At 38.2% G+C, this 25,100-nt stretch overlaps 1 protein-coding gene across 2 annotated transcripts in view; it reads left to right on the forward strand.

Moving 5' to 3' along the window:
• The first annotated feature begins 6,060 nt into the window (after nucleotides 1–6,060).
• Nucleotides 6,061–25,100, forward strand: part of LOC139961997 (transcription factor EC-like) — a 50,239-nt gene continuing 31,199 nt past the window's right edge. Inside the window, exons 1-2 of one of the 2 annotated variants that reach the window (XM_071961774.1) lie at nucleotides 6,061–6,361; nucleotides 6,734–7,224. In XM_071961774.1, the coding sequence (XP_071817875.1) occupies nucleotides 7,046–7,224 (179 nt within the window). In that variant the 5' untranslated portion in view covers nucleotides 6,061–6,361; nucleotides 6,734–7,045. Of the gene's footprint in view, nucleotides 6,362–6,733; nucleotides 7,225–20,659; nucleotides 21,107–25,100 lie in introns of those variants that run through there. The other variant, XM_071961776.1, reaches the window with a different exon arrangement.

Raw genomic sequence — 25,100 nt, forward strand, 5'->3', positions numbered from 1 at the left:
TATCAATTAATTGCAATACAGGCAATCTTAAAATAGATACTATGTCATCGAGTTCTGCTATATACGGTCCAAGATGTCATACATATATAAATATTGCCACATTACTTGCGCTGCATTCGCAACCAAAGAGTGAAGCGAAAGCGGGGATGGGGAGTGATCCATGACTGCGGTTTTCACAGTAGCCTGCCAATTAAATATGAACCAATACATATGGGTATGAATTTGAAATTAGAAGTGAAAGAGAAAGGGACTGACAGTCGTTTCGACCACGTTTTAACTTGTTAATCTAATATATGAAAAGTTAGGCCGACTAGCGTATCATAGGCCAAACATTTTTTTGTAGGGACTTGGGAGGATGGGCGTGGAGTAGTTAAAGGAAGACAAAACTTCAGTGATGGAACGCTATGACCACGAAGATGATATTGCCGGGTATGTATCCACTACAGGTAAAAGGTTATGATCATCACCTTTTGAACTGTATTTGCGATATTTCAGTGGTACAACTGAGATTCCAGATACGTCATGTATGGTAGAGATATTCTTTAAAGGATTGGTTCGGTTGCCGTACAGGTTTATGTTATATGAAAGAGGACATTAAAAGAAACACAATGGTGAAAAAAAAACTGTTCAAAGATCTTTTTCGGTTAAATAGATATTCAAGTGTAAAGTTTTATCAGATTGTGTAGAAACTGCTGAAATCTGACTAGCTGTGATGTCACATCCGCACATTCCTGAAAAGTCTTTGTTTTTTCTCTAAATATTTTGTGAGATTTCATGACTTTCAACCAAAAGATATGTCAGGAGATCTCATATTTGTCAAAGGAATTATTTGAGATTAAACATGTGAATTTTTTTTTATTATATTATTTTCAAATGTGTTAAAAAATGTATATAATTTTTAAAGAAATATATTCACAAATGTTAAGGAAGTGAGGATGTGACGTCACACCCTCACAGTAAGTCTTTCTACACCAGTCGTTTTCAAAGAAATTTTGATATCTTCAAAGTGTCATATCTCCTTAACAGAGCATGCTATCATGGTAGTTTCTTCACTGTTCTTTTTGTCTTTTTGTGCTCTTTCATACAAAATAGACATGTCAAACACCTGAACCAATCCTTTAAGATCCAATACCGTACGTAACATGATTTTCTGTTAAAGCCAACTGACTATAGGCTACATCTTTAATTGGCATCTACAAACAGTCGACGAGGAAGTTCCCTGGGTGGCTGGGCCCCTGTCTAGTGTGCAAAGACACATCAATGTCTCTGCCACATCCTAAAATGATATTGATTTTGTCTTGCTTATAATTATGCAACGTGTTGTTTCGCATTTAGGCTGCTTCTTAAACTTACATTATGACATTGCATGGTCCCACGCTGCTTTCAGTAAGCGCGGGCAGACACTATTCTGATACCGGGCATGAATTTTAAGTTTTATGCCTATGCAGTGAAAGTCCTGTGTAGATGCAAAGCCAATAGTCGGAAAAGTATTATACGACCGTAGGCCTTTATATTAAAACTTATTATTTTACAGAATTGTAACATTATCGATTGTTCTATTCCTCTTACGACTTCTTTTTTTAGAGTTTAGAGGAACAATATAAATAAATATATATATAAACTTTATATTATTAATTATTTCACTTTAAATTATCAAAATGTTATATTTTCTTAAATCAAAGTTCACTTAACATTTGGATGTTAAACTGTGAACTGTTTTTGTAGTCTGACATATAGGTAGTGGTGGTCGAAAGACAGCGCCTTTTGCTCAACTGAATACAGGCAGCGCTTGTTGTGATGCCAAGTGAGTTAGTGCCTAGAAAGATTGCTTCCTTCTCCCAACTTGAAAATTAGTGAGTTAAACAAACTATTACGGTTGCCGGGGTAAGTGTTTCCATGTTCTTTTTTATTAATTGAAAGTTAGAATAAAGAATAAAAAAGTTATGTTGTTTCCTTTTCTTGCTATAATGGTCGAGTGGATAAAGGCGGTGGCGTTAGAAGCAATGAAACCTAACATATTGGAGGCCGTGGGATCCATCCCAGACAAGCAGGCGAAATACAAGGTTTTTCCGTCTAATCATGGTCTTCAAAATTGTTTAGTGAATTATAAGTTAGAATAAAGTATTATATAAGCCTAACCGGAAAATTCAGGGGGAAACAGTTCTTCTACACAACGGACGGAAAATGTCACCCACCCACTCATGATCGTGAGTCGGGGATTTTTTTTTTCTCGCATTCAGCCGGGGGAGAATTATTTATTGCACAACCAATTCTTTTGGTACTACTTATATTGACCCACCTTATAGTCTAATATGCCACAATAAATATTTTCCTGGGGTAGCATCCCTAAAATCTTCTACATGTGTGTCGCCTTTACTTACGACATGGTAGCACCCCGCCCCCTCCCCGCCCTTCCCCCGCTTTATTAAATGCAGGTCATAAACAGTCATGGAAAATTTTGAATTAACGCCACCCCCCCCCCCCCCACACACACACACCTTTGAATTCCTGTGCACGCAATTGAAGGTCGCACGTATATCTCTTGCGTATTACTATTATTACTATATCAACTAATGAATATAACATGTCAAACCACTCCCTGCTACCAGTGTACAGTCCAAATACGTGACCTAATGAGGCGCTGTTATCGGTAAACAGTGTCTATATGGAAGCTTTTAATAGCCATCACAATACCACAGTCTCTTTATACACAACTCCAGATAACGTATTAAAATAGCGCCATCTTCATCCAAGTTTCGTGATAACCGTTTTTCATCATGAATCAGAAACAAACAAAGTGCAAGAAAGAAGTTCCATTCTTGTACTTTTTATTGTACAATGAACAACATTGTTAATAAATTCGATGGTCGATCTGCAACTTCCAATACTATTCGGGTATAGCAAGAGTGATCCGGGTTTTTTCTTGTTTGAAGGAAGTCTACGTCATATAGCATACTTCATTTAAGATCATAAGCAGTTTTTTTAAACAAAATTATCCCATACTGCAGAACTATATAGAATATTCCTCCTATGGTTATCGATGTCTCATAGAAATGGTCAGACGGGGGGGGGGGGGGGAGGGCGGGGGAGATAAGATTGTTCACCGTTTAAGTATGCTTTTCTGGCGTTTAAACAAATAAACCTTAGAACTTCTTTCCAAGCCCCCAAATCGCACGGGCGACGATTCACGAGGCCATTGACTAACCCTATGTATTGTTGTAGCATTGACGACTATAAACAAAATGTCTATTTCAAACAATAAAGTAAATGCCCATAGTTTCAATTTTGAAAAAGAGATACAGATTGCTTTAAACCTATGATTCACACCAATAATGTCAGGTTGACGAAATACTGCAGATTGAATTACTCGCTAAAACTTTACTTGCAAAAAATATGCAGTCGTTTTTTTTTTCTTCGTTAACTGCAAGTTGGAGTAACGTTTAGTAGATTTGAGTGATATTGCCAAACTGAAATGAAAATGAGACTGCTTTAAGAAAAGGATCTGTGAAAACTAGCGAAAAAAGTTCACACGTTTCGTACAATTTCTTCCGCCAGTTCAGGGACGTTGGTCCTAGGGAGCAGAGTTTAGTTACCCCCCCCCCACCCCACTCACTCTCTCTCTCTCTCTGGTGGTAGAACTTGATGTTGCTACTCCAGCAGCTGCTACTTGATGCATAAGTGAAACAACAGATCATACGATCATTTTAATAGTCTGTTTCAGATTATCTGCAGCAGTTATTGTTAAATGAATATTTAACTACTTTTAATATGGAATACATGTCATTCGAAAATCTTATTCGAATGTCACACACAATCGCGTGCCGCAGCCAAACGTGCCTGTGTCAAATTACATTAGTGTTTACAAATACATACTTTACCGTGTTTTCTTTAAATTAAGTAAGAGGAGCACGGGTTGTAACCACACCCTGTTTCCCAACGTAACTCCCCCGCCCACCCCCCCCCCACCTTCCTATTCACAAGGATTACGGAAGTACTACAAATATACACATATATAGGCGTAGATACTTCATCGCTACACTTACAGGACCTGGTTAATATAATAATAATAATGGTAATAATATTATAATACTAATATGTGCCTTATACTGTCTAAGAAAAGCAAAAAAACAATAAACAAAGGCCTATGTAGCGATACCGGAAAGAACCAGTGTAAACTGATCAATATATAATATTCAAAAAGAGAAGGAACTCGCAATTTGAACTGACGTCATCGTTGATTTAGCATCCAGGCTTTCAGTATATAAAATTAGAGGTCAACATTAAAAAAAAACCATGAACGTTACAAGCACTCGAAGTTGCACGATTTGTGGCTATGACAAAACAACACATTCTCAACACATGGATTATGGACATGATGTTAAAACAAAATAAATTCATCGAAAAAAACAAATAATAATTATTACTCGATCTCTTTCGGCAAGCTGAGGAAATATGGATAATTATTTTTTCGACTTGTGTTAGAAACCCACGGCCTCCGAAAAAGTTCTCGATCCACTTTTGGGTTGCATCCCATAGTTTTCTCCCCGTTGCAGGGTTATCTATAAAAGCATTTCCCATGTGGCTCTGTTTGTTTTGATATTGATTCTATAATGGAAGAATGTCATCATCACTTACACTAAATAATAAAATAAACTTCAACCATTGGGATGTTGATCTCTGGGCGTTTTGCACATTAAGTCATTGATTGTCGGCATACATAATGTTGTATCAGATGGAGTGCAGTGGCGAATACCGGGGAGGCGAGTTTATTGAAGTTGATACTGTCAAAGTTTCGCTATCCGTCGAATGTAAAGTAGTGTTATGGCGAACAACTATATAAGTACGAGGCATACGCAGTTCCTGCGCATATTATACATGCACTTCTACACCTTCGTGTGAAATGCGAAATTCTTCAGTTTGAAAATTTCTTTTATGTTTTAGTAGATTCATCCACTGGGCAATTAACGGTACTAGCTAAATGTCCGAACTTTCAATTAACGTCAATTGCTGCGTCCCCCACAGCTTGGGGTCGAAACTAGCACCTTTTGCGGCCAAAGAGCTAGGATTATAGCGCCTTCGGGTCTAAAACCTCGGCCCCCTTCGTTGCCTCTATGGCTCTGCTCGAGCCAGGTCCGAGCCAGTAGGTGAATCCGCCCCTGGGCTGGAGCAACTCAGTTTACGTACTATTTGTAATCGTGCTAATGTACATAGGCGTAGGAGGCGGGGAGGGGGGTGCTGCAGCCCCCAACCCAAAATTTTGGTGAAAATTCGGGCAATATGCTGATAATTTTTCCGGCACCTACTGAAAGAAAAATAATTTGCAATGTGTTTTTCAATGGTTAGCTGATATTATTACGATCATCATTATTGTAACGACTTCCACAATAATTGTAACCAATATGGAAGGGTAATAACACGGCAAATGATTTTATGTTACGATGTAATAACTGATGCATGCCTATATGATATGCACATTAACATGTTGAATCCGCGCGGAGCGCGCGAAAAACTTTGGTTATATTTTTCGGGCAAGTTGTTACAGCACCCCTCCCCCACCCCCCAAAAAAACAAATTGGGCTCCTACGCCTATGCTAATGTACCGGAGATGTCTCCGAAGTAAGTTGATTGACAGACGTTATCAGCCATTACAATTGTCAGTGTCTTCAATTTGCTCTCCAAACCATTTGAAGTACCCCGCGTGAATATCAGCCCATATTTATCCTGGTTACTGCAATATCTAAATATAACTGTTACATTAGGGGGAGGTAGACACGATAGCCAATCATGATTGAATAAAAGGTCACATGAGATTGTTATTGTAGCAGTTGCCTAATATTAACGGAAGGTAGTTTCCCAAAATAAGGAATTTCATATTTATAGAACAATCATGGAATAAAAATCACTTCTAAAACGTCAATACAAATTTTAAAGTAAATTTATGTTTTAAAATGATTTATTGTTTATGATTACTGGGCGGGTACTTACGCAGAAAATCTTCTTTTCTGTTGTTCGTGTATGTTCATTTATCTAATATATCACGCAATACAAATGCACTACGTCAACTCTGGGTACGGGTCAATCAGCGATTAATATACACCGCACAGGTTATGGCAAAGTGTTGCAACATACATAAACTGACTTCACTTTCGCTACCAATGTACCAGGTTGCAAAACGTACTTTACAAAACTGAACGTCTAACGTTTCTCCTTTGTGTTGGAATACAGCTCGAAAAAGTGAACAACTATTGACGATTTTAGAAGAGCTGATTCTGTCTGCTAACGTGTAGGCTAGCTGCAATCAGCAAAGTCGATCAACGCACATCTCAATACTGTTGTTTGGCTAGGCTCTAAGTTAGTGTGGGTATGTACGCTATCTCTTGTGTCCTGCACAGCATAGTCTTGTTGTTAAAGTTGAGAACTTTGTTTAATCAAAGTCCTAAAACATTCGCGACATACTTCATCAATCAAATTGTGCTAAACTTTGCTACCACCAGTGCATTTTGAACTAATTTTAGGCCTAGCCTAAGTTACAAGCACTCTATTTCTAGGCCCAGTAGATGCTAGCATTTTAGGCCTGTGATATCATGTGTCAGGGTAGGCCCAGTAGTTATACACTGACATTGGCTGACTGAAAAAAGATAATAAGTAATAGCCTACTGTAACTACTTAAAAGCAAAGTCCTATGTTTTTTATCATTCATGACATGTTTCTTCGTCTATTGAACCACGTACAGGTCAACAGACTATCACAATGAATCGTCAAGCTGACAATGGAAAATGACTGACAATTGTTACAGCAGTGAATGCAAGTTGCAGTAGCTTTAGCTGATGTTTAAACGGTAACTTATTGTTGGCGTTTTAGTACAGCTGGAAACTATTTGGATTCGAGTGTAAAATTGAGCAGCAACAATTTATTCTTTCAGATGATCCAAGTGAATCATTTATCCATTTGCATTTTGTGTTGACTGCATTGTGTCATTTTTAAACAGTGGATATTAACAGCTTCAGTACTTTGACTTTTGAATATAAACTAATCATCTTTTGCAATGCAAGAATCTGGTATAGACCTCGATTTTGACATAAACAGCCTGGACATTTTTAACGACGATAAATCTCAGGTCTACAAGAGCGCCGAAGAAGAGCTGAAACCGAAGTTAGATGTGGATATTTTCCTCAAAGATTTTGAAGGAAAAACGTATGAACTGCAAAGCCAAGTTGTAGAGAGGTAAGTTGCAATGTTTCCTTGTGAACTGGTTGTTGATTTTATTTTTATTTTTATTTTTTTTAGCCAAACATGGACAACTGAGCTACTGCTAAATAAATTGTATCCTGAATCTAGGTTATGTTCTCAAAAGTTTGTTTACATTATCTGTCATTCACAATTTCCATGTATAAAAAACATAACATGACTCTTAGGGAGAAAAAATGCAAAAACTTCTAAATAGCCTTTCTTCGATATTCATGTTTAGTTTCCATTAAGATGTGTATGTTAGTCCAGTCATAAATACACTGTCAAAATGTTGTTGAACCATTGAATTCATTCTCTGAAGAGTATGTCGAATTTTGAGCTTGGGGATTAAATCCCTGTTAGACTAGATCAGTTTCTTGGTAAAGATAATTTGAGATTCTGTTGAAGATCTCATTTTCTTATATTAATGGATTTTGGGGTATTTTAGCATACCTCCCTACAGTAGGCTCGATTGTAATACATGTTTCCAGTCAAAATGTCTCCTGGTTTGTACAAAAAAAATTGTCTACTTTCAGTGACTTTTATTCAAATTTGTATTTTCCTAGGATGTCTTAAATATCGAGGGGATTACAAATTTTCAGTAGAATACCTGTACGCTAGTTCAGAGAGGTAAAAGTCATATTTGGATCTAGTCACAGAATGGACTTAATCTCAGGAGTATCTCGGTGAAATTTGCAAGCAATATCTTAGTGCCTTACTCAAGGTATTGCTGGTAGAAGTTGCCACGTTTTGTATTAAATTGGAAACTTGAAGAAAAGCATACATGTACGTCGTTGACAACAGAATGTTTTTTTCCCCTTGTATTTGTTACTCTATTGTTTTCACCTCAGATACAGTTCCAACTTGTGCAAATAGAGTTGTGAAACTAAATACAATACCAATGATCATGAAACTAATTATATTGTGTTCTTGTTCTGATTCATTCACTTTGAAAGTAGAAATTTGAACTTCGAAACAATGCATCTCAAAAGACAAAAAGACAAAGAAATGGACGAAAATTGCACAATGGTACCTAGATTACTTCCCTCTTTGACTTTCCCGGTGTCAAAAATAAATTGACCTCAATTGGTCACATTGGTAGCGTATATATGCCTTTGAGGTTGGTTTTGCGGTGCTCATTTACTGTGCATTTGATCAACTTGTCGGCAGGCTTGCAGTGTCCAAATTTTTACCTCAAAATAATTATGATTGTAACAGGTAGTTGATTAAACTAAGGCTTTTTTATTAATAGCTCTAGTTACCAGTTCATAAATCATGGTTTCCATAAATGTTAATATTAAAAGTGTTCATAAAGTATAACATGGACATTTAACATGTAACCTGCAGAAAGAGAAGTTGAGTGGGTTACATTGGCTTCCAGGTGAATTTTGTTAACACCCAGCTGACCCTGCAACTTTTTTTTCTAAATTTTTTAAATATTTTTTTTACCTTTCCATCGTTTGCAAACCTCTGAAGGTTCAAACTGCCAAAAGCATTGTATAATCGTTTATTGAGATACTGCAGATCAGCAAAGTTCTGCATTTTTCACAGATTTGGATCTGAAACCTTGAATGGACTCCTCATCTGTGAGGTCTGTTTCATTTTCTGTCGGCAATACTCTGCCATATGATATGATATATGTACAGTATATATAGCATTGCTAAGTTTAATTTTAAGATAATGACCACAAAGTTTCCCTTGATTTAGGCAAATACTGCACAAAGGTTATGGATTGCAGTACTGTAGAGCTCTGTGACCCGTCGTTACAGAAAGGAACTGGAGGTAAGACCAGTTAAGATCACCAAGTGATAAATTTTGATTGTTTGAGCATAAAAATATAAAAAAAATATATGGGGCCATCAAACAACCCTTTAAGACTTAACCCTACTGAGTAGGTGACTTGCCAACATATCAACAAAAAAATGTCACCAGCCCACCATATTGTGGAACTGAAAACTTCTATTAAGTGAAGTACAAAGTCTGTAAAAAGTTGTACAGTGGGCTTTTCACAGTATAGAGTTTGTACACTATTTAGATTAGTGCATGGGCCTATGGCGATGCATAAAAGTTGTGCAAAGTATATGACTGACCAGGATGTTACCTTCTGCTTTAGGTGGGCAATAAACAGATGTTATTTTTGGGGGTATGCAGTTTGACCTATGAAAAGATGATTTGTGACATTATTGTTAACTTTTTAAATAGATTTGGCATAAAGTTAAGTAAGGTGTCAGCTCATGGCATTTCATTCAAAGATTTCAAAGCCAGTGGTTGTTTATGATGTGGGTCTGAGCAAACTTAACATGTTTATAAGAAATTGTTTGGCAGGTAAATTGGTTTCCCCCTGAGGTCTTGTCTCATAACAATGGACTTCCAAACCACAATTTTGTGGAAACCTAAGATGTTGCACTTGCAAATGATGTTGTAAATTTTCCTTGGACATGGCAAGGCCTAATTTACTTACTATTAAGCAGTTAATGAATATGAGGAGTGATTTCTTAGTGATGGCTGATTAAGCAGACGCTTTCTAGTCACTTCACCCAACAACCATTTCGCCCAACTGCCATTTCGCCCAACCAGCCTGGTCATTTCGCCCAACCAGCCTGGTCATTTCGCCCAACCAGCCTGGTCATTTCGCCCAACCAGCATGGTAGATTTCGCCCAACCATCATAGTCATTTCGCCCAACCAGCATGGTCATTTCGCCCAACCGTGTTGGTCATTTCGCCCAACCTTATTTTTACTAATATTCAGTCAGAATAATATTACTTTTTCTATTCCACTAGTTCGATTTGATTTATTTTGGGTTAAGTTACTTCGTAATAGGTAAATAAAAAAGTGAGGTCTGCTCGATATCGATCGGAGTCTGAGCAGTTATTTCGGGTATAATGGGAGGATTACACTACTTTAGGCGTTTACGCATACAATGGGAGTTATACTGTATTATTATACAAACACAGGGGAATCGGTCTTCATAAAAACCTATCAAACCTAACCCCTAAAACACTGATCCATCCTACTGACTAACAATTCCCTAACGTTTCCTTATTAAATTGAAAAAAAAAATATAAAACCCGTCCGTAATATTGAATTACTATATTTAATCAATGTAACCACTTTATCAATGTAACCACATATGTAATCACATATGTAATCAATTTAACCACGACTTCAAGTTTCCTTAGTACTCAGTTCGTATCCCGTAACGTTAACAATTCCCGAACGTTTACTATATCAAACCTAACCCCTAAAACACTGATCCATCCTCAAGATTCCTTAATATTCGGTTCGTATCCTGTAACGTTAAAAATTCCCGAACGTTTCCTTACTAAAGTTATACAAAGTAAAGGACTTCAAGTTTCCTTAATATTCCTTAATATTGGAACGTTTACTATCAAACCTAACCCCTAACACACTGATCAATCCTCAAGTTTCCTTAATATTCGTTTCGTATCCTGTAACGTTAAAAATTCCCGAACGTTTCCTTACTAAAGTTATACAAAGTAAAGGACTTCAAGTTTCCTTAATATTCCTTAATATTCGAACTTTTACTATCAAACCTAACTCCTAACACACTGATCAATCCTCAAGTTTCCTTAATATTCGGTTCGTATCCTGTAACGTTAACAATTCCCGAACGTTTCCTTTTGAAATATCAAATTTAATCAAGGTTGGGCGAAATGACCAGACTGGTTGGGCGAAATGACCAGGCTGGTTGGGCGAAATGACCAGGCTGGTTGGGCGAAATGACCAGGCTGGTTGGGCGAAATGACCAGGCTGGTTGGGCGAAATGGTAAGGTTGGGCGAAATGGCAGTTGGGCGAAATGGTTGTTGGGCGAAGTGTCCTGCTTCCAAGCAGACTCTGAGGGAACGAGGGGTATGGGAGGGGGTGGGGAGGGGAGGGGCAAGACACAGTGAACAGTGCCTCAAGTTTGTATTAAGTACAGCTTTGTCTTTATTCCACTATGAAAACCATTTCATGCAAATGTTACATGGGCAACTACATTGTATCATTTTGCATGTCAGTACATTACCAAAGCAATATATTCAGTGTATCTGTATATCTTAATTAAAACACACTGTGACGGTAGAAAAGCCTGATTATGTCTGTGTGAAATCTATTTGGATGTAACCAACTGCACATAATATATTACTGTCCCATTCTCAGCTGTGGCTGTTTTTTGTTGCACTAATCAGACATTGAAATTCCAACAAACATTGCCATAGCCATTTTCCTAGGTTTCTTCATGTTTTGTGTAACATTACAATATTCCTTAAGTTTTGCTTGAGAGGAATTGGGAGGATGAGAGTCCAATCGAGCTAGGAAAAACCTAAATAGTTGCAAACTTTTAGAAAATTTTAGTGTGTCAAATTTGTCATGAATAATAATATTGATACCTTTTCAAGGCAGAGTGCATTTAAATGCTTACACTCATAAAATTGGATTTTATGTTGCCCAGGTTTCAATATAGAGCAGTTTTATTGACTATTGACTGTTAAATAATAATACAGTATGTACTGCACACAGTAGGCAGTAGCTACAGTCGGTGCATATACAGTATGCTGTAGATGCAACATCAGGGTTATAATTTATGGTGCAGTTCAGTGTTATCCATAACAAAGCACTTGTAAAGTACAGCAGATAAGTTTGAACTGCTTTAGCAATGTCAGTTATACACAGGCCTGTGTTAGGGGGTACTGTAGTCTGTAGACCTGTTGGTTAAGATTGTTTCACATTAACGTGCCAGTAGTGTATATCCTTCCACATAAATAGTGTACTTTAGCTGTGTTGGCTAGCTTGGCTATAAATAACGAGCATCTTAGAAGTCATTACTCTCTCACTCGCCTTTATTGATAACATCATGTTAAAAAAAAGCTGTATCCAGGATTTTTGTTCAGTGCAAGAGCATAGAAGTGGAAAGTATGGTAATGCACAACTGTCTTCATTTTAAATAATAATTACTGTATGACCAGTAACTGTGTTAGTTAAATAACCTCTCCCGACACTTTCAAAATGGTAAACGTCTTCTACTTCATTTTTTTCTCTATTTGAATTGAAAGTAAATGTTCAGTAGAAATGGAATCAACTGTACCTTGAACCTCATTGCCGCAGAATAATTCTACTTGAAATCAAAAGGAATATTTAAGTTGTAACGGTATGTAGAGAAGAAAATGTCACATGACCAATGCGTTGTCAGTGTCCCCCCTAGTTCCACTGAAAGGCCTGTGAACCTGGAAATCTTAAATTGGCATTATTTCCGAGTTCGATAAGTGCGTCCTCACAGCCACCCACACTCCACCTTGGTAAGTGTGGTGCGTTAACCTAGATCAGAAAGCCAGGATATGGTTAGGTCCCCACTCACCGGTGAGGTTACGATAGCTTAGTGCTTCGAAAGGGTCACCTGGTCTGTGGGCACATGGTAGAACACTGTTGGTTGCGAGGAGACTGGTACAGTAAGTGAGATTGCTAGTTAATATCCAAACCAAAGTAGGTGTAGATTTTCACCCCCCTTCCTACCTCCCCTCCCCTCCCCTCCATTTAATTCTGTATGCATGAAATTCCTTTCGGTTAGGCTGTACTAAGTGTACTAGTATGCAGTACTTTATACAATATATACTGTACTTGACCATGCATGACCATAATAGTAACAGAGATCAGACGGTTGATTTATTGCACACTCTTTCTTTTCTAATAGTTATAACCTATCCAGACTTTAGTGATTCTTGAGGTTACTGTGTCAGTCTTCCAACGTGTACATGTATGCAGTATACTACAGTACAGTAATTATCAAGGTTTAAAAGTCGTCACGGTGTAAGCATCAGTTTCATACTGTAGGTGACAGGTCATGCTCTCAAGCTATTTTAACTTTCCTTTTATACTGTATACATGTAAACTATTAAGTAGCCGGGTCTCATTCCGTGTCGGTTTCACAATTAGCTAAGTAATGCTAGTATTGTTCTTGCCCTAGCAGACAAGTGATTGGAGCTACTACTGTATGGTTCAAACTCTGTTACGTACAGTACTTTGACTCTTTCACTGACATCACATATGTACTGAAATTATTTAACTGAGCTAAACTCGAAAGTAGAGCTTCCAAGTCAGTCTGTGATTAAGTCACTGAGGGATGGACAGACAGAAGTTTCTGAAAGTCACAGTTAAAGTCAGTCACCTCGGTAATTGACTATTGAGCAATAAAAATGCAACTGGAAATCGGAGATACTGTACATGTAGTATGTATAACTGACTTTTTTGCACTGTCCGGTTATTCTATCCAACATAAACAAACTTAAGAGTTTTACCATACTTCCGTCCATGCCAAATGAACTGTTTAGGGGGATTTCCAGCTTACGGTACTGTACACAGGTATAGCTTGTCTTGTAGTACTGTTGAAAGTTTTTCGCGAATAACGCAGCAACTACAGAAATGATATTTCTCTAGTCATTAATCATTCCCCCCCCCCCACATTACGTGTCAGGGGTAAAATTGTGACTTTTAGTCATGGCAATATGTATGTAGGGCATGTACTGTAGACAGTAAGATATTTTAGAAGGCTGAAGCTTAATGTCCTACTCTAAAGGTGAGAGTTGTCTGTGATTAATCACTGAGGGATGGACAGACAGAAGTTTCTGAAAGTCACAGTTAAAGTCAGTCACCTCGGTAATTGACTATTGAGCAATAAAAATACAACTGGAAATCGGAGATACTGTACATGTAGTATGTATAACTGACTTTTTTGCACTGTCCGGTTATTCTATCCAACATAAACAAACTTAAGAGTTTTACTGTACCATACTTCCGTCCATGCCAAATGAACTGTTTAGGGGGATTTCCAGCTTACGGTACCGTACACATGTACAGTATAGCTTGTCTTGTAGTACTGTTGAAAGTTTTCGCGAATAACGCAGCAACTACAGAAATGATATTTCTCTAGTCATTAATCATTCCCCCCCCCCCACATTACGTGTCACGGTAAACTTGTGACTTTTAGTCATGGCAATATGTATGTAGGGCATGTACTGTAGACAGTAAGATATTTTAGAAGGCTGAAGCTTAATGTCCTACTCTAAAGGTGAGAGTTGTTTCTTAAGTGTGCAGACTTAACATACTGTGCACAGTGGTATGCACATTATTATTTCAAGCTAGAGTCAAGCTGGTGAACTACTGTGCGGTATTGTGGTACATCAGTGACAACAAATAGCACAAAAGTAACACTTGAGGAAATCTTAAAGAGCTACTGTACTTAATACGATCTTTGCTAACGATGAGCAATTGCGAACCTTTTAACGCATGGCCACGGGTAAATTGCAATATAATGTAGTTTGTGCTTGATGGGTTTGTTTGGAACCGAGAATTGTTAAGTATATGTTACAATTACAACCCAATGTTTAAAGGGGAGGAGGTGGAGGGATTAGCAAGGGGTGTAGATGGCAGGATTAGCAAGGAATGGAGGTGGAGGGATTAGCAAGGGGAGGAGGCGGAGGGATTAGCAAGGGGAGGAGGTGGTGGGATTAGCAAGCGGTGGAGGGATTAGCAAGGGGAGGGGGTGGAGTGATTAGCAAGGGGAGGAGGTGGAGGGATTAGCAAGGGAGGAGGTGGAGGGATTAGCAAGGGAGGAGGTGGAGGGATTAGCAAGCGGTGGAGGTGGAGGGATTAGCAAGGGGAGGAGGTGGAGGGATTAGCAAGGGGTGGAGGGATTAGCAAGGGAGGAGGTGGAGGGATTAGCAAGGGGTGGAGGTGGAGGGATTAGCTAGGGAGGAGGTGGAAGGATTAGCAAGGGGAGGAGGTAATGGGTACTCAGCCAGAAGTAGACGATCTGAGAGAAGGTGAGGGGGTGGATTTGATATATGAAGTAAAAATAGCTTCTTTATCTACTGTACGGTCTTGGTGGCATGCATTCATTTCTGATTGCGTCAATTCAGCTAGGTGTTGATGCAAGGTAATTGGCTAAACCTTCATTCAGGTTGTTCAGATTATTCCATTTAAGCCTTTCAAACCCCTTTCATCCTGTTATGTTTGCACAACACTGCAGGTTGCAGACAATATAGTACATAGAAGTAGTATTGAATCTGTACATTTCTGTCTTTACTGTGTACACTACAGTGTATAATTTACTTAGCTACACTCCACTCTGACTTGTCTGATTCACCAGATCAGTCTACCCATTCTACAACATGTGGTAATATTTTGGTAAACAACCGTGAGGAGGGAATACATATTTCAGTTGTTGCAAATGTTGTGGTTACGGTACATTGTCCATGTGCATGTCCCTCTGCCTGATCGTTTGTAAGATAAAACCCCTTTTACTACAGTGCAGTATATAAAGTGTAGTCAATACAGTTCCTTGTGACTGGCTGTTACCTTTCAACCCAAATGAATAATAACCTCAACATTCCCTCAGAAAGAAGCAAATCTACAGTTATGAAAGGATTCCTGAAAGGTAACGAGGGCGGTTTTGCAGAACTTAGAATGTGTAGACTCTGGATATGTGACCTCAAGTGGCTTCGACTTTGAATACAGCATTTCTGTATGCCGCCATGTTGGACGAATCTACCAGTAAAAGAAAATTTATCGACTTTGGGATCCGTGTTATAGTCATCGCTGTCTTTGCAAGATCTGCGAACCCCCCCCCCCCCACAATTTGCATAGTCGCTAAGAGGGACTCCATAGTTTTACCTTTATGGAAAACCAAACATGTAGGAAGTTGTTTTTCATTTCACAATTTAATTTGGTTATTTTACAGGATGATACTGTATGTGTGTATATTACTGTACAATGGATAAGAAAAACAACTTTTGAGATTTCGTCAGCTGGTGTAATTTTAATGAAAAGTACAACTACTGTAGTATAAGCAGCAACATGTACATGTTCCTTTGAAAGTGGTTTCTGTATATTTACTGTATATACTTCAATACTACAGTGTTATGGGATCTTAAGGTACTCTGTTTGAATTCCTGGTTCCCTGCAACATTTGACCAGTCTCACGCAGCAGTAACTAATGTAAAAGGCAGAATTGCATTGCGTTTCAACTATCAGAGCTGGATTCCCCTGTAAGTCGACAGTCAGCGCTTGCCTCTCTGAAGATTTTAAGTTTCGTGATCTCTAGGCTCGTGCTGACCAAACTGCAAGATTTCTGCAAGGCATTTAATAGTGATGTTATAAGCTCACAAATGTAGAGCTGTGCCATTTTGCACCAAGACATCAAAATTGACATGTTTACCTTTGACCCACCACATAAATGTTACCCACCACCTAAATGTTACCCACCCCCACCCCACCCCCACCCCATCATATATATTGAGATGAAATAGAAGAGGAAGAGAAAAACATTGGAAATTTTTTCAAAATGTTGACATTTTGTGACTAACACAAGTAAAAATTGTTAAATTTCTGTCAATCAGTTTTTTCTCTAATGAATGGCAAGTCTGGCTGTTTTGAAAACCTGCAAGCACAATCTATGTACAATGTAAGTTTGATCAGGTAAAGTGTGGATGGTCTTTAGAAAATACGTCGACGGATGTCCGAGTACACTCAGTGCAGTGTATAATATATCATGTATACACGTTCTGTACCCACCAACTCCACTCATTACACTGCACTAGAAATGTACAACGGCTAAAACACGTACATGAAGAAGACTCTTCTTTTTTTTTTTTCCAGGTAAGGTTTGGTAATTTTGCATTGCCTGCTAATAGAGGAAAGGGTTTTGTCCAGATTGCCGGGATTTGCATCGTTGGTGTCACTTCCTCTTAAAGCAGTTCCTTGTACTGTAACTCAACATTGTTGGAAATGTTTAGCAATGGTGTAAATAAATCCTGTTTTTGTGGGGGTATAATCATCATGTTTACTGTAAAAATAATAAATATATTGCCAGCTTTCATGTTAGTCAGATGTATGATCATACATGATTAATTTCACTCTGTAATAATCTCAATCTTCCCCTCCCCCCTCCCCCTCCCCCCCCCAAAAAAAAATCTTATCTTCTCTACTAACAAGAAATTATTAATCACTTTGAAAATGTGTTTGCAAGGACTTCTGCATCTGAACTATACAGGTACTGTATATCCAATTTGAATTGAACTCTGTGATGTGTGAAAGTATCAACATGTCAGTATTTCAGTCCTTTTCCGAAAGTAAAAGTTCGGAAACTGTGATAAAGTGTTGTTAACTGTCTTCTTTTTTTGCAAATGAAACATTCTGATCTTGAAGAATTTTGCTGAAATAGATTTTGAATATTTTAAAAGTTTAAATAAACCGTTTTAGATGTTAGTGGTACACTTTGAGAAATAAAGCTGAAACATGTCCCTCATTTTGATGTGTTGGCTGTTGTAAAAATTTAAAATGCTCCTGTTGCCTAAACTAAAGAATAAACCATTGACATTGTGAATATGGAGTCTTTCGACAATGGTTAGTTTGAGAAAAAATAAAAAACAAAACCTTTGTGTAGTTTTTCTCCCAGGCATGCATTATTACATATACACTACATATACCAGACAAAGAGTTGATTGCACGATGCCAACAGTATGTACAAATGTGTAAAAATACTTGTGAACATTTACTGTATGCCAATGGCTCCTGTTATTAAATATGTAGTTAGGCTTTAACTACTGTGCAAGTCAGTATCATCATTTCAGTATCATAACCGGTAATATGATCTTTTCCAGCCTCATGTCAAGTGAATTGAAAATTGGAAAAATGAAAAATAGTATCAACATCGTGAAGTATGTATGTATAGTAAGCTGTAATCAGGTTTGCCAAAAGCTTTTAAACATGGTTCATGGCTAGCGGCCCATCTTGTGATGTCTCCTGGACCGATCAATGGGTCCTTCACTTTGACGTCATGAACCTCATAGCTGTACTAGTCTTTAATTGTCCTTCATCAGCCCTGAATGTTAGACTGAATGAAGAGAAGGAAGAGTAAGTGGGAGGTGCCCCAGAAGTAGAGGTGCAGTGCTAAAATGTTCCAGTCATGTAGTTTTAGGGTAGATAAAAAAGTTCAGATGTAGAATCGCAGACAGGTGAGTATCGTCACTTGTAAATGCCCCAGTTAGTTTTGGTGAGTTTGTTGATCACTTTTGGATACTATAATTGCCAATTAACCTTCAATTATTTTGAAGGTCATGGAGTTTATTGCCCCAACATAGTCAGGTAGTGGTCACCCATGCTCGAACTTTCATCAAACAGTTTACAGTGAGCTATTTAATTATCCATTTTTATGAATCATCAATGGCTGGGAATGTGTCAGTCGTCAGACCCATTACGGTACTCCTGACACTGTGTAGGTCGCTGACCAGCAAATTTGCAAGGATTTTAATGATCTTGACATTTAACATTTGTTTGTTTTCCGCATGTGTCAACATCAATTGGATTATTGTCATAATGCGGCACCATTCGTTAACATTATATGATGTCATTACTGTGTAGCATTGAAACACCCATTGTTTCATTTTATGGTGAAAGCTTACAAATTTGTCCCAAGATAGATTGGAAGCTCTAATATATACAATACAGTCCATACGGTACTGTATGATGGTCATTAAGGATCATGACATTGGGCAGTGTTGTCTACAGCACAGTCACAGTTAATTCTAACTGTAACTGCATGGTAAAGATGCTCTCTATTTCAGTGAGTAACAGGAAGTATTGAGATCTTGGTGAATAATAGCCAGGACCGTACAGTACTGTCCATGAATATGTGATTGACCTCTGTCACGTTGAAATGTACAGAAAATGCTGATTTCGTTGTGTAACCGATTGGCTTCCTATACAGTGGATTACAGTGTCGTGGCTCCTGTCTAAAGCTAGCTTCACCTTTCGGAAGTCTGCACATGATATGGTACAGTACTAAAGTATTGTAGATGGAAGTATGTATGGTTGGTTCATCCAGCATACGGCAGTATTTTACAGTATGGTCGGGAATGACTGTAAGATGTGCAGGTTATCCAGATAATGTAGTCAAAAGTCATTCCTGGATAATTTAGTAGAATTTCGGAAAACTAGGTCAGTGGAAAACTCGACTAGTAGACCTATCTGTATTGTCGATGATAATCATTTTGCTTTTCCATCATTGAGATGTGTATGTTGGTTAACCATTGAGAGGTCTATAGAGTTAAATCTTTCCTTGCAATGGTAGTGTAAGAACCAATATGACTTATTTTATCTGGTTACCAGGGAAGTGCGCATTGCCAAAATGGGTTAGATCTTTGGCTAAGCTGCATTACTTGGTGCCTTTCAATCATAAGGTCCCCGGTTCGAGTCACTCCCAGATTAATGTATGTTGTCCAGTTACAGAGTTGTGGACAATTCATAATCATAGACGTTAAATATGAATGTAAGAGACTGACTTCGGTCAGCTTGCGGCTTTGATAAGCCAATGAGGCTTCTTCGAAAGTTCCTGCTTGCAGGGGGATCTAAAATACAGACATACATATAAACTTCGCTATGCTGGGTGTAATCTACTCTATTGATACACATTTACACCAAATACGAGGCAACTCTTCCTTAAAGAACCTTGCAAATATACGTGAGAAGTGTACTAAGAACAAGATGGATCATCTACGACTACCCACATCCCACATACATACAAAGGATGATATCACTCATACTTACACACACACACACACAGACATATACAGGCAGACACAACAACTTGGACTCCATAGATTCCTGTAGCCTGTAGCATAAGAACCCACCTCACCAGAGTGCACGATTCATGTGAAGTTTCTTTTAATACGGGTATGCTTTGCGGGTATGCGTCGGATAGGCCAATTAATAATAATAATGCATGTAGCCTACAGTGCTATGTGTACTAAACATTCTTGCACTGCACCTCGTCCAATGACCCCTCTGTGACGTCCCTGCCCTCCTCCTCCTCTGGCCGAATCTGTACAGTACCCTGCAAAAGACCTACAACCCATTTCGAAAATTTGAATGAATCGACTGGTACTGTAACTTTAATTCTTTTTGGATTTTTTTGTCTTTCTACAGGATGTTTTTTGATTTATTCTAGTACCAGTCCAGGAATTAGCCTAAAATTCTGTCCCTTTTGTATCAAAGAAGGGGGGGGAGAGGAGGGGGAGGGAAATTGTTGTGTTAAATAATGCTTTAGAGCCACTATTTGACCACAAAGAAATCTGTCCCTTTGACGGCTATTTGAAAGTCAAGCTGTACTAACAGCAGCTTGCTCTCCTGGATTTTTTTTTCTTCATATTTTTTCATTTTTTTTACCATAACCGTAATTCTCCCGTATAATACTATAGGTCAACCCACATGTATCAGCCTTTTGTTGACAAAAGACTGAGCATTTAGTCAACGATAGTTCCTCCTACAACTAAACTTATAATTGACACAATGCGCCTTCAATACAACACTTTTATCCATATCGTGGATTGATATTTGTACTTTGCATTGTCGTAAGAAAGCAAAGAGGAAGTAAGAGGAAACGGGAATAAATATTTCAAAAGTTAACAATCCCTTTTTTGCCTTCGAATATAATTTGTCATAATTTGTAAAGTTCTCAACTTCCTTGTAAGAGCGACCAAAAGACACATGTATGCAGGGCAAGTCTTGGTCACGTTTGCAGTGTTCCAGTTCTGACTCTTGGTTCAAGAAGCGACGTTGAAACATCACACTGTGGATTATTAATACTTGGATATTGTACTGTACATCTGACAACGTTATAACATTGGGATATATTCGGGAAAGGATCCGATGTTTGAAGACAGATGTCTGAAATGTTTGGATATGCGACTTTCTTTGATAGATGCGGGAGGTCCCCCTCTTGCTCCCATGCCACCTCCTCTCCCTCTGTGGTAGCTGGTGGTTGGAATGGTAAGAGAGGAGGAGGCCCAGTAGTTCCAAACTGCCAGATGGTTTCAAGAAAGAGGTTTGTTTGCAGTAAACATATTTTTTTTTTTGGGGGGGGGGTTCTGTTTTACAGAATTGCTCTCATCAGCAATGCTATGACAGTGATGGAAACTAGACTCATAATACTGACATACTGCAGTTGGTAAAAGCTACATCAATATTTTGTGACCAATCTCTTGGTGTACAGTGAAACACAGAAGGGTGCAAAGGAACAGAATTAGGACAGTTGAGTCGGCGCCCAGGGGTAGGATATAGGGCTACGATGGTACATGTATGCATGTAACATGTCAATGTAGTACATAACTGTATTTTCTAGTACATGCATAATCCAAACAAATTTGTACCGTATATAACTAGATTCATCAAATTATCAAAGTCATAACAAACCAAAACTTAGGAAAATGTTTAGTCATCAACCAAGGCTAGATTCTCTACTTAACCTTTTAGTTCAGTTCTAAAGTCTGTACTATACTGTACATACATTGAAAGGTCTCTAAGTTCTCAAGCCAAAAAACACCTGAGAGTAGCTTTTGTTGTCAATCGTGTGTTTAATGTCACGGTTGCTCGATCCCATCATTATAGATTAATTTTAAATAATTCACGGTTGGATTAATGTTCCCTCTTCCCCCCGTGTTTTAAAATCGACCCGAGTGCTTGATGTCCAGAGTACGTTAATGAGTGATTCGGTTTTAATTTCGTTCCATTTATATTTAGCCATTCAGCCCGTTCATTGACATCCTCAGGCTCGGGTTCATTCACTCGCGTTTGGCTATACAGGCCACTACAGGTTTTTTTTGTGATAGGTCCAACGGTAATTTTTCTAATTTTTTTCCCTTTCAGTCCTCCCGATTGTTCTAGAATGCTTTTTATGAAAGGAAAATATTACACTTTCACTTAATACTGGCAAAACACAAGAGCTTTGATCAAACACGAGAGGGAGGAGAAAAAGATTAAAACTGTACTTGCTTTATCTTCTGTGATCACTGCCATGCAGTCAGTGACTGCAGCTGTGTAGAAAGCGTAAAATAGAGCGTTTGAAAGATGTTTCAAGGGATGAGGAGGAGGAGTTGGAAGAGGAAGATGTTCATTGTTATGTACAGTTTATCAAAGAGCTCTTGTTAAGGGACTGATCTGCAAGGAAGATTATTTCAAATGAGAGATTTGTAAAGTGGTAATGATTAATATATTTTTGTTTTCAAGTAAGTTTTGTACTCGGAGAGGCAATAGTCTGTATAAGGCATGCAGATCAGGTCTTTACATACTACCAGACACAGTACAGTATACGGTATGTATATATATATATCATATAGTGGAACTTGTTGTGTTACAGTAGGGAGAAATCTTGTTAATATCGGGGAATGACAATTTGTCCTCCGATATCGCACAGCGAAATAGGCTACGCAAATGTAGACGAGGATTTGCTATTCAAATGCACTGCAAATGTTTATGTAGGCCGCAGGATCCATACAGTACTGTAGGTATCATACAAGACAAAATTCAGAGTCTCTCAAAAACTGCTGGGCAAGATTTGAACATTAAATTATTCCTGGTAGAAAAGATGACTGTTTTGTAAGATGATATTGCTATTTTTTTTATTTTTTATATCAGTTTTATGTCTTACTTGTTAACTTGGGCAAAAAAGGATATTTTTGAAAGAAGTGGTGGCATTGGTGTTAAAATGCTTACATGATCCAGTATTATAACTTACAAAAATGCAAGTTTTGTATATTTACTTCCTGTCCTCACAACCTCAGTATCCTCGCTCTACTGTTCCTAGAGGTAACCTGATAAACCTGTCCTGTCCGGTTGATACCCAGGAGGGTTCTCACTGTACATGTATGAAGATTGGAGACAGCTATTAAAAGTAAATTGTCACTCAATTGCTCGTAAACTATACCTATTTAACCAGGAACTCTTTTTATTTAGGGGGGAGGGGTGGGGAAAGGAAGGGAAGGGGAGTTGGTTAGTTAAATTCCTGTATAGCAGTGTAAATTCCTGTATAGCAGTGTAAATTCCTGTATAGCAGTGTAAATTGAAGGAGAGCCAATGGGTCAACTGGCTCCTTTGCGAGTGAGGTAAAGTAGGTCCTGAATGCTAGTACTCTAAACTAAATGTTTACCAGTGTAGTGAATAGTTTCATAGGGAATTGAGCCATTTGCTTGGGTTCTGCTGCCCTTTAGAATCAGATAGATTATACCTAGAATGTAGGTTACGGGGCATAATTTATCAAGTAGGGCATCGATTTTGCGATACAAAAGTTGGCAAGTTTGTTACATATATATCTCAGCAGCAGGAGAGGTGGAGGGGCAGGGGGCGGGGGGGGGCGGAAGGGGTCGCCAATACCATGTGACTTATTTTTATGAGTTATTAATAAGGCTAATAACTCTCAAAGATTTGAAAGTCTCTTGTTTACTCTTTTATAGGAAAAAAGGGTCTGGGTTATGATATGTTTAGAACCGAATCATTAAATATATACTGGTTACTTTAATTGGTCATCTGACAAACAGGCTCCAGGTAGGTGTCTCATAGTTTCGTCAGTAAGGCTTGTATGGTTGGTAAAAGATGCCAGAGCGGTTTTTGCCCAAAGGCAAATAGCTGCCTTTAAGGAGTGCATGTATTGAGTTGTATTTTGAAACAACAAACTGGGGGTGGGAGTGGATGGGAGGTGGGTGGGGGAAGGGAATGCAGTAGCCAGTAGGTATAGTATCATATTGGACAGATCTTCAACGAAAACGAGATAATGTACTATACATTATCTACAGTACCTTGAAAGCAGTCAAGTTTGTCCTTACATTTAGTTCATCAAATTTGCACCGAGAATGATGACATTAGGGAGATAGACACTTTTAATCAGTCATGTGTTACCAATCACATGTATACATGCCATACCAACAGTACATCTTCCAGTTAGACTTTGCAGGATTATATCAAACAGATCTGAAGTATGATAACATCCGCTGTCCGAGTACAATCCAGTACTTCAATACAGACGTAGAGTTCCCCTTGAGTACAGTTGCTAAAGCTGAATGTACAAGAAGTTGAAACAACATTAGTAATCTTGCATCAATCAGTAAAGTCTGTATACAGTATGATAAATTTCCCTAGTATTCCGAATACCACCCATTACATGTATCCACGAGGACGAGGCCTGGTGCCAGAATACTGAAGTACGAGTATCGAAAGGAACTCTTTGATAGCCTGGTATATATGTAATTATGGGTAAATGTTACTGGTAAATATTACATGGTTACAGACGGACTATTGGCAAACTTGTGTATTCGACGCAACACAAAACGCAGCCTTGGTGGCACTCGTGTTTCAGATAATATCACGACATCGTTAAAAAGGTTCATTTAAAGTGTAGTTGTTCTCTCTCTACGATTCTACGTAAAGTTCCCCTTGCACGGTTTTATATCGGTGTGCAACAGCTGGTTAATAGCAGCACCAGGCCCCTTGTGTTTTGTCCTTGACTTCCTGATACTGTATATATCAGTGTTTTGTTCCAACTGACCTTTTTCTCTATACCCATAGTTTGCTTTAGTTGCGTAAAAAAGTGGAGCATTTGGTATATATATATACACATTGTTAACTCTTCCTATTTCATGGTTTAAATAGCAATGTTACATGTATTGAGGTTTCTTTCTGTTTTAAGTACTGTGTGCGTGTGTGTGGGTGTGTTCCCGTTTGAAATGCCTTGAGAAGACACTTTCGGTTTTAGTGAACGTTAATACTCAACGAGGTGTATTGAAGACCAAGAGAAGTCTAAAACTCTAAATAATGCATTTAATATCAATGCACCTACAGTATATTGCAAACTGTACTTATTAAACTCTGGATGTGATTTTGTGTTCGAATTGATAGCACCTGGCGTCATGGCTTCCATGATGTAAAGTAAAAGATACCCTTTAAACACAAGCTTGTCGAGTCGTTTTTCACATGAGATCATATTTAGCTTTAAAGAATTAATTTTCAAGTGAAGTGAATTTTGAACACAGTCCAAATTACTTTATCTC

This window comes from Apostichopus japonicus, chromosome 20 (genome assembly GCF_037975245.1).
Source record: "Apostichopus japonicus isolate 1M-3 chromosome 20, ASM3797524v1, whole genome shotgun sequence".
Classification (NCBI taxonomy): Eukaryota; Metazoa; Echinodermata; class Holothuroidea; order Aspidochirotida; family Stichopodidae; genus Apostichopus; species Apostichopus japonicus.